Below are 11,066 nucleotides of genomic sequence, written 5' to 3'. Positions count from 1 at the left end.
AATGTAATAAATAACACACTACAGTTAAAATGATAGTACGTTATTATGTTTACTTTACTATGTTAGTCAACACATCAAAATAAGAGTGCACTTCTTTCAAGCATGACAAAAGATTAATAAAACATAACTAAACATTTTAAAGTCAAACCTTTAATGTGACATTTTTACACAGTGCACGTTTTAGTACTTAAGTGTCAGTTATGTTTAATACACTTAAGTGGCTTTTTATTTCATTAATTTCATATTATACGCAAGTACAACTGCTTTAAAAATATATACTTTGACGATTTGAAACACACTACAAGTGCACATTCAATACAATTCAGTGCACTTCTTTTTCGCAAGGGATATAAGGTATAGATCTTTTTTTTTCTGGAAAATAAGACAGTCATACTGATTGACAATGTTTTGCAGTGCATGTTTTCCTTCCGCTCCAGTATGTTTAGCTCAGCTGCACTCTGGATCATGATTTATTTTCACCATCTTATTATAGCAGTGTATCTGCACAGTGTCTGCAGTGTGTGTGACTGTTTATTTGCCATTTCTCTGTGACATGTAAAGACACTTGTCTATATCAGCTTGACCTGTCTGTGTTAGCGGATCTTTGCGTATGGTGTGTGGAGTGTGTGAGCGTCACACCATGCCGTTCTCCTGTCGCGGTTTGTGTGCGCTGCTGCTGCTGCTGATCTGGGGACTGTGCAGAGAGGGCGCCAGAGTGCACAGAAACCCAGCCAGCAGCGTCAGACCCAGACCGCCCCACGCACTGAACATGGACCAGCCGTACCCGTGACTGATGTCCTCCGGCAGGCCGTACAGGTAGCGCGGATACCGCGAGAGCTCGAAGTTAATGCCAGCCACACATGTGCACAAGGAAATGATGCAGCAGGTGCCTGTGAAACACAATCACAAACAAAACAACACGGTGAGTTTATAACAACACAGCAAGAACTCAAATGAGAAGAAAATGGAAGGTCAAGATTGTGGGATACAGTATTCCCCACGTGTATTCTGTACATACAGTAACACTGCATACTGTGTACAGTACTACACTTCTAGTAAGAATAGTATGCATTACAAACTTTTTCAAGGCAATATGCTATAAAATAATATGCGATATGCAGTTCCAAATATTTTATTTTTTCTTGTCTCAGTAATAAGCTGCCATCTAGTGCTCACTTGTCTCACCTCCCATCAGGAAGAGCAGTCCAGCTACATACTGCATCAGCTCATTGTGTTTCCAGCAGCCCAGCACACCAACGATCCAGCCAAACAGAATGATGGCCACAGCCATACCGATGAAACCTGCCGTCATCCGCTGCAAATCTGCAGGAGAAAACAGAGCGCTGAAGGATCGCTTGTGCACTTTATTGCAATGAATGTGCACTTGTAGTGTACTTCAAATCTTTTTTAAAAAAAGTACTTTCAGATAATATTAATGAAAAAACAGTCTGTTTCTTAACACACTTAAGTCGACTTTTAAAAAGTGCACTTTGTAATAAATGGCAAATTTTTAATTTTAAAGTACATTTTAAATCAATCTTTTTTTGTGCTTTAAAAAAGTGCACTTATTTTGATACTAACATACTCAAGCATATGTGAAGCATGTAACGTAAACATGATTAATAACTGTAGTGTGTTAGTCAATATCACATTTAACATTAGTATATTCACTAAACTGAAACTTCATCATCACAAATGTGTAACTACAAATATATTTAAATACATACCACACTTTTTTCAATAGAAATTACATTAAAGTATGTTTTAATAGTATATTTTTTTGCATTTGGTAGTAGACTTTTACCCATATTTCAAAGACAACATAAGTAATTATGAAATTATAAATAAAGATGCACTTAAACCTACTTAAGTGACTCAAGAAAGCAGTGTTAAGTTCAACTAACTGCATTTCGTATCAATTTAATTTAATACATTTTCATTTCATTAACATGCAATTAAGTGTCCTAAACATTCAGTATAGTCACACCTATAAGCATATTCTTTTAAAGTGTATTATTTCCGTAATAAGTACTGTTTTCAAAAAATATTCGGAGCCACTTTACTATGTACTAACATTGAAATTAATCAATAGATACATACTATACTACAACTTATTATGTACATACATGTTTTTACAATGAGCCAATATTATATACATATGTATACACACACACACACACACACACACACACATGCATATTGATACATCTGTAAATAATTTCTGTAGCTACATCTATAATTACACTGTTGACCCAAACCATCCCGCCAAACACGTCGCTAACTGTATTCCACCTCACTAGCAATTTTGCAATTCAACATGAACACAATAGGTTCACTGTGTGTAACAATCTTTTATTGGTGTAAGTACATATTAGTTAAAGACACCCTAATATTAAGTGGGAACAAATATTCTAAATATTCACTCAATGGTTCCAAACACTTGATGTCTTAATGCTGAACATCTGTTTATTACTGTTAAAATGCTTTGAAATAATCTGTATTGTATAAATCACTATAACTAAATGTGACTTGGCTTGAATTCATGGCTTTAAAACTTCACTTAAAACTTAAAACTATTTAACATCTTCCAGCTTTTGAAGCTAATTTAAACTTTCTGGCCAGGCTTTCTAAAACCAACATGAAAGTTTGAATCTAGTTTGTGTTACAATGCAAAAATACAATTCAGACATTCAATAAACTGAAATAATGTGCAGTAATGTCTAGTGCATGAAACCAACTTCCTCTGCAATAACTAGTTTAGTGTATTCATTGTGATATTTATCCATCATTGCTTGAATAAATCATATTTGTTGTTTTAGATTTACTACAATTCAGGTATTGTCTCTTGCGCTATAAAATTAATATATGTATTTTTATTTAACTTTTCCTCATTGCTCTGCATCTTAGACTTTATGTCATAATATAATCTGTCACATATTATGTCAGTCAATTGTTTGATTTATTTATTTTAAAAAATGTAGTTAAATCGTTAATTCAATAAAACGCTTTCAGTTTAGGTTTTGCAGTCACATTATAGCTAATACGTATGTTAAATAAGAAGCGTTCAGTGTTTTTGGATGCATTTCAAGATTGTAATATCATATGTGTTCTGGAAGGCTTGATAAATGGCCATCAAAGTCAAAACCAGGTGCTAATTTAGAGAGACAATTCTGACTGATTTTCTGCACTGATATTGAGAGATGGATTTAAACATGGTAAAACGTGTTAAATGAAGCAGAGAGTACACTGTTATTGATAGCTGAAAGCAACAAATTAAATAAATTATTTAATAAACAATCATCAAAAGTAATGTTAAGAGCTGTAGGGTGTTCCAATTCTGTGCAGATTCCATGTCGGCCAGCAAATGTATTAATAAATAAATTTGTATGCTTTAATACAAAGTAGCCTATAATACACTTAATACGTGTACAGAGATTAAGTGGGATCAAATGCACAATTATGATGGTTCATAGATCAATGCTGAGAGTGAAACCTACAAACGTTTAGTGACCAGACACACACACACACACACACACACATCCACTCGCAGTAAATATAACATGCACGGATCTGACTTACGGAGAGCATGCCATTCGTCTTGTTTTATAGTTTTGGTGATGTTCACTGGCAGATTCCGTGGGATATTCGCTGAGAAATAGTAATATCTCACCGGCGTACAACGCTGAAGCAAACCTGAGAAAATTCACAGAAACAGTCTGATAACTTCAGTCATAATAGTGAAGATCAGATGATACACGTGTGTTTGATAGTCTGTGTGGAGAAGAAACGAGCAGCAATTTAGACACATTTCACAGAAACATCTAAACACATGTTCAGGCCCTTAACTTTGGTCGCAATGAATCTGAATCTGAATTATGATCATCAAATGTTCTAACTGGACCATAAACAAAAGCAATCAACCAAGTCAATCAATCAATTCTCAATCTCTCTGCTGAGACTAACTTCACTTTCCTTCCCAGAGAACCCAGTAGCTTACATGTAAAAATAATTCTAACTGAATCATAATTTCACATTTTCATTGTCACCTTGCTGTACCAAAAAGTAGTGTATATTTTATAAGCGTGTATTTTTCAGAAGAGTGATTGTTGTCCAACACTTAAAAATAAGGTTCTTTATTGGCATCTATGGGTCCATAAAGAACCTTTAACTTTTATGGAAACTTTCCATTGCACAAAGTTTCTTTATAGTGCAAAAATATAATTTGTACAATTTATATATAATTTTACAATATGTACACAGGAGAGTACTACATCAGTCAGAAATTTGATTAGATTTATGTTTTATTTCGGTAATGTATGTGTGGAAAGTGCTTAGACATCAAGCTGATTATTTTTATAAAACATAGTCATAAATTTTCTCTCGGACCCCAAACAGAACAGGAGTAAAAATCTACTGAATTTTAAGCAAGTCTATTTATCTTTGGCTAAGACCCAAAAGCTGCATCTCATTGCCCTGAAAGACTGTATAATTTATCACATTAAAGACAGAAATGTTTTAGAAGCTTGTAAATGCATCAGTGCATTAAAGAAAACGTATAATTTTTGATCATTTCAAAAATGATTTCTGCTTTTGTTATTAGAGTAATCAAAAGTAACATGAAAAAGAAACAAATATAATATACTGTCTGTACCAGAGAGGGTTAAGTGTGTTTTCCCTTAATAAAAGGGCCTCGGGGTCTCTTAGACCCTAAATGGATACCATTGCCCTGACAGACTCCATCTGTTTCTGTATTTGAGCTGAAATGTGATGAAAGTGTGAACGTGAGCGTGTGGTTGGTGTTGATGTTAGGGATCAGCACCTTGGATAGCGCCAATTAACATTCTTCAACACTCCTTCACACATGTTCAACAAACACATAAACACACTACAGCTGTTCAACATCAACTTGGAATCTGGTTACTGCTCAGATGGGGCCCATTCAGCATCGTCACCTTTAAAAATCAGATCCTCGTTCTCCAGATCGAACCCTTCTCGGTGGCATTTCCTCCACAGTCCGGTTGTGGTTGAGTTGTAGCGGCGGCTGCAGCGTGATTCCATGACGGGCTCAGGGCGCGGGGATTCCCGCAGAGGAGCTCCGAGCTCCGGCTGACTCGCACCAGCGGCTTTCGGTCGCATCCGGAGTGGAAGGTTTTGGTTGGAGATGTATATGTATCCTGGGTCATTTCTCTTGCTGGCGTATTTTTTGCATCGGTCCCGGTGTTTCCGCGCATCTGTTTCGTACCAGTAGTCCGTGCTGATGGCCATGGTCAAGAGCCCGATGGAACAGAAGGCCAGGAAGAGCCCAGACGCCGTTAAAATCCTCATGATGCGCGCGGACAGCTGTCACGTCTTCCGCCGAACCCATATCATCCTAAACCCGACATAACAGGACGATAAATAAGCTGTTGGAGCTCTAGACAGACATGTTTGTGCCTCTGCTGCTGCTCGTTTGGACTTGGGATGAAGGAGGACCAATGCCGACACTGGAGACTGCTGATGAAACCGCTCCGGATTCGTCAGACAGCAGCTGTTATGCCGCTGTCTCCATAAAGGATATTCGGGCGAATCTTATATAAACATCCAAAAATATTAAGTTTAATATAGTCTAATGAAAGTCTAATGTAGGAGATTTTTTTTTTTTTACATAAAAACGTTTCTTCTTATTATTCTTCCTCTTCTTTTTGTGAAAATGAATCGCTTTGTCCTGAACTACTCTTATCAGTAATGGGAAATAATGTAGGATGTGGGAGATTAAGTTGTCACGTATTGTCTTGCTTTAAAAAACCTTGGTTTTATTGTTGTTGTTGTTATTAGTAGTTGTAGTAGTAAATTTAAATTCAAATCGATTTTTTACTAAATAACAAAAAACAATTACAAACTCAAAAGTAAAAAACGTAAAACTTGTGATTTTTTTTAATTTTTTTAATTTATATATTTTGTTACATAGACCAGGGGTGGCCAACAATAGTCCTGGAGAGCCACAGTCCTGCAGAGTTTTGTTCTAACCCTAATTAAACACAACTGAACAAGCTAATCAAGATCTAAGGGTTACCAGAAAGCTACAGGCAGGTGAGTTTTTATCAAGGTTGAGGCAAAACTCTGCACGACTGTAGCTCTCCAGGACCGATGTTGCCCACCCCTGACACAGACACAGACACAGACATTAACATGGAGTTGGTCCCCCTTTGCAGCTATAATAATACTTCCCTTCTGGGAAGGCTTTCCACACAGTTTTGGAGTATTTCTGAGGGTATTTTTGCTCATTCATCCAGTAGAGCATTTGTGAGGGCAGACACTGATGTTGGATGAGAAGGACTGACTCACAATCTTTGTTCCAGTTCATCCCAAAGATGTTTGATGGGGTTGAGGTCAAGGCTCTGTGTGGGCCAGTCAAGTTATTCCACTCCAAACTCATCCAACCATGTTTTTATGGACCTTAATTTGTAAACTGGGGCACAGTCATTCTGGAATAGAAAAGCGCCTTCCCCAAACTGTTCCCACAAAGTTGGAAGCATAGCATTTTCCAAAATGTCTTGGTATGCTGAAGCATTAACATTTCCGTTCAATGGAAGTGAGAAGCCTAGACCAACTCCTAAAAAACAGCCCCATACCGTTATCTCTCATCCACCAAACTTTACAGTTAGCATCACAATGCATGTAGGCAGTTATAACGTTCAGACTGCCAAACAGAGAAGCGTAATTCATTACTCCACAGAACAGGTTTCCACTGCTCCAGAGTCCAGTGGCGGCGTGCTTTACACCACTCTATCTGACATTTGGTATTGAGGCTGCAGCTTCTCAGCTTCATTATTTGAAGTTACCGCTGCACAGTTTTTGTGCTGATATTAATGCCAGTGGAAGTTTGAAACTCTTCAGTTATGTAATTAGCATAGTGTTGGCGACTTTTACACAGCATGCGCCTCAGCACACGGTGAACTGCTGCTGTTTCTAAACACTTCCACTTTCCAATAATACCCCTTACAGTTGACTGTAGAATATCTATCGGGAATAACATTTCACAAACTGGCTAATTGCAAAGGTGGCATCCTATCACAGCACTACGGCTGAATTCTCTGAGCTCTTCAGAACGACCCATTTCTTCACAAATGTTTGTAAATGCAGACTGCATGGCTAGGTGCTTGATTTTGTACACCTGTGGCAATGGGTCCAATTGAAACACCTGAATTCATACTGTCGTAATACTTTTTGTCCATATAGTGTATGACCTGAACGTAGTATTCTGACAGTCACCCATTAGTGCAATTTTATGCATTATGAATCTACCTGAATAAATCTAAATCTGATACAAGTGGTTTATTTATTATTATTATTATTATTATTATTATTTAATAGCAATAGTAGTAGTAGCAGTAGATTTGTGGTCACCTTCATGTCGGTTCAGCATGGTTACACTGCTCTGGTGTACGTGAGAGAATAACTTAACCAGCTTGTGCCAGTAACAGGATAGCATTGCTCATCTAAAATCAATTAAGACTGTCTTGGAATTCAAGCTGGTCCAATTTAATCTAAGCTTTGTCTCAGCAGGGTAGAAATAATGCTTCAGCACCAGCAGATGTGGACATATACTCAAGATACTCTTTATTGCCAGATGATGGAGGTAGAGCATCAGTACAGCTCTCCTTGGCATGTTCAGCACTTGCAAACTCCATACTGGATCACTACAGTTGAGCCATGATCCCTTAGCGTTTAGCTATGACTTTCAGAAGTTCTTCATCCTCTGAAGGTTGTCACTGAGTACTGAAAATAATGTCTTCAATTGTTATTTTTAGCATCTTTGCTCCAAAAATAAAAAAAAACTCTTCTTACCAATAACTATTTATCTCTGTTTGGAGTTCCTATACGTTTCTACATGGTTATTTAGAGAAAGTGTATATTGGTTTGTGGGTTCTTTAAAGCAATTTAATTAAATTATTTTTACATGTATTTTTAGCACATGACACAATACAAATAATTTCAAAACAGCTTTACAAAGAATACTGCATTACAGTCCCCAGTACGCAAGGCAAAGACAACAAAAAAGAAAAACTCCACAGGATAAGGTAAGATACAGTAAGGTGCGATAAGGAAGCAACTTTGGGAGAAACCAACATCCAGTTGGGGGAATCCCACCTCACCTGACTGGCATGTTTCAACAAATGTATTCAAACATACAGGACTGATAATGAGAAACATCCTTTTTTGGTGGCAGATACTGGTTAAGATTTGACACTGATTGTGATAAATGCAGATGAGGAGGTGCTGTGGAGTTGAAAAGGGCAAGGTCAGAGCTAATGAACCTCAAAATCGGTCTCCTGAAGGTGTGGTTATAGAGAAACAGAAGAAGTTGCATAAGTGATCTCTTTCATAGTGATGGGCCAGACCATTAAAGTGTTTATATGTAAGAAAAATTGCTATGTAACAGTACACGTAGGCAATGGAAAGTAGAATGGAATGTACCCAACAGTACATTGTAATAATCAGGTCTAGTTATGAATTTTATGAACTTTAACAGCATCATAATAAGAAGAGAATGTTCTGGAACTAACTGTAACATCTGAGGTAGAAACTCTTGGTCTAGAGACATTAGATGTAATTTTAACGAAAAGTCATCTAGACAAAGTTTATAATTTAACTGTTTTGATCCTGGAAATTGCTTACTATTTGTGTTAAATCTCCTTAATGCAATCCACCAATTTTTAAAAAAACTTTGAAATTTCATTTTATCTGGAGAAAATCTGTGTGTTAATTATGAAAAGTAATACCATTCTGTCTAATAATAACACCACAGGGAAGCATGTACAAAGAGAACAACAAAGGGCCCAAGACTGAGCCTTGTTGCATACCATACCTGTGTTAATCAGACCGCTCATTTTCACAAATAAAATGATGTAGTTGACCAGTACATCATTTTTTTCTGTAGAACTAGGAAATAAAAAGTTCTATGTGGAACTTAGCAATGTTATCCTAAGACATCATGCTGAAAAAATTTATTCCACATGAAACTTAATTTTTTTTTATTGCACATGGCAACATTTAACAGGTGTTTCTGGTGTTACTGTATAATTACTAAGAATCTTGCTTGATTTCCAGTATGAACAATGTTAGTGTATGTTTGTGAAAGAACTGAAGATGAGAGAAAGCGAGAAAACCTGCTCAAACGTGTGGCTAGTCAGAGTGCAGTGTGGTTATCATGGCTGTAGTGGCTGTAACCTACAGGAAGTTTGTTCACAGAGATAATAACCAAGACAGCCAGCTGTCATCTAATTTTTGTTACGGTCATTCCGTTTGACTCGCTCATCATGCCCTGTGATGTGTGTGTATTAGATGTATGGTATATCCGTTACTTTAAAAGCTGTGCTTTTATATTTGTGGCAGCCACATTAGACAATTTTTAAGGTACTTAAATAAGGTAGAAATTTGGCTTGAAAAATCAAGATATTTGATTTATTTTTTCAACAAATGGTCTGTAATTTTAACTTCTGGACAAAAAATGTTGATTGTCAACTTCAAGACGTCAAATTAAACATCACAACAAAAGGTTTGCAACTATGTTATTAATACAATTCAGGACATGTTTGAATTCAGCAATAAGTTCTGATTTGTGTGATTTTGTAATTGTCTAGGGGAAAAAAATATAATAAATAAATACATACATACATAAATGTATAAATAAATAAACATCAAAATTTAAAATACGAAATCAAATCAAATATAAAAACTTCTCCAGAATACAGGTTTAGAAGAAAGATGGTTACAAAATTATCCTAAATAATTTAATTAATGATTTTTATATAGTTTTAATTGTAAATAGGTTTTCCTACAACTGATTCAATATCATTTTAACAGATTATGTAAAAACTAAGATTTTAATTATGATTTTAGTTACAGTCAAAAATCAAGACCTCTGATGTGGCACAGGCCAAAATCACAATTTTAAACAGGGTTTGAACAGCACCACTGTAAAGGCACCGGTCTGATCTGGGTTTGTTTATGTTGTGCCCTGGTCTGTCTGGAGCACATGGCTGTCAGTTGGTATTTATGTTTGCTTTGTGCTCTACTGTCTATTGTTACCCCACCTGCTTCCCTGCCCTTCCTGTTCCATCCATCCAGCTGCTCTGCTGATATCAGTCTTGACCATCGGCCTCAGAAGATTCCAGTTAAGTCAGCCAGGCTTCTGCCTTCACCCTCCAGGAACCACTGTCCCTCTCTCTCCCACCGTCGCTATTCTCTGTCCCCTGGTGTTCATTGGAGAGCTGGTCTGTCTCGTTGCTCTTGGACTGTTGTTCTCTGCTATTCGCTCTGAAACCCCTTTCCTAGACGCCTCCTGTTGAGCTGACATTCACTTCTACGGACCTGGCTGGAATCTCTATCCCTGCAACTGATTCCTCCTTCCTTGCCCACCCTGACAGTTCGATCTGGCCAGCATGGAATCAGCGGGGTCTGACCAGATCCGGGCAGCCGTCGTCCAGCAGGGGGTGCTGCTGGGTCAACATGCCACACGACTCACAGAAACTACCAGAGAGGTAGATGTCATGTCCTCTCAAGTTTCTGAACTCACTAACCAAGTCAGAGAGTTGATGCGGGACCAGGACAGCCTTCGGACTGCAGCCATTGCCTCTGCTTCAGCTCCTGTTCTTGCCCGGGTAGCTCCAGAACCTAGAGTACCAACTCCGCCACTTTCCTGTTGTTGTCTAGCCTAGTCTTGCATAGTTTCCTTTGCATTTATTTTATACTTTTTGATATTGGTTTTTTTTCTTTTTGATTTAGTTCTGTGCTATCTTTATGATGGGGATCCTAGGGCTTATCGCCCTGTCACCCTGCAGCCCACCACCTTTGCTACCGAAGCAGCAAAAGTCGCATTTGTTATTTACCCTACTCACTTGGAAGTCCCGAGAGTGGGGAACTATAGTCTGGGAGAAGCAAGCACCTTACTATGCCACATCTGAGCTGTTTCGTCAGGAGATTATCAAGGTGTTTGATCGCTCAGTCGCTTGCAAGGAGGCAGCCAGTCAGATGGTGAGACTGAGACTGAGGCAGGGCGAGTCGTCAGTCATTTACTTTTCCAT

General features: G+C 37.7%; 1 protein-coding gene across 1 annotated transcript; it reads right to left on the bottom strand.

Annotated features, from left to right (window-relative positions):
* Positions 1 to 310: 310 nt before the first annotated feature.
* LOC107723960 (transmembrane protein 178B-like) lies at positions 311 to 5,454 on the bottom strand. Its single transcript, XM_016532691.1, has 4 exons — positions 4,953 to 5,454; positions 3,580 to 3,693; positions 1,186 to 1,323; positions 311 to 890 (listed from the first exon to the last, which is right to left on the bottom strand). Exons 1-4 carry the CDS (start codon positions 5,323 to 5,325, stop codon positions 634 to 636), a joined length of 882 nt encoding a protein of 293 aa, XP_016388177.1. The 5' UTR covers positions 5,326 to 5,454; the 3' UTR covers positions 311 to 633.
* Between the last annotated feature and the right edge of the window lie 5,612 nt (positions 5,455 to 11,066).

This window comes from Sinocyclocheilus rhinocerous, unplaced genomic scaffold (genome assembly GCF_001515625.1).
Source record: "Sinocyclocheilus rhinocerous isolate Xijiao unplaced genomic scaffold, SAMN03320098_v1.1 scaffold63, whole genome shotgun sequence".
Taxonomy (NCBI): Eukaryota; Metazoa; Chordata; class Actinopteri; order Cypriniformes; family Cyprinidae; genus Sinocyclocheilus; species Sinocyclocheilus rhinocerous.
The sequence above is the reverse complement of the archived record's forward strand: the minus strand, read 5'-3'. Positions and strand labels throughout refer to the sequence as shown.

Bases quoted from the DNA above. Each gene is read 5' to 3' on its own strand.
- LOC107723960 (XM_016532691.1), bottom strand. From the start codon at position 5,325: ATGAGGATTTTAACGGCGTCTGGGCTCTTCCTGGCCTTCTGTTCCATC. The intron at 1,324-3,579 runs GTAAGTCAGATC...TTTCTCCTGCAG, and splicing joins AGACGAATGGCATGCTCTCC to ATTTGCAGCGGATGACGGCA. The intron at 891-1,185 runs GTGAGACAAGTG...TGTGTTTCACAG, and splicing joins ACTGCTCTTCCTGATGGGAG to GCACCTGCTGCATCATTTCC.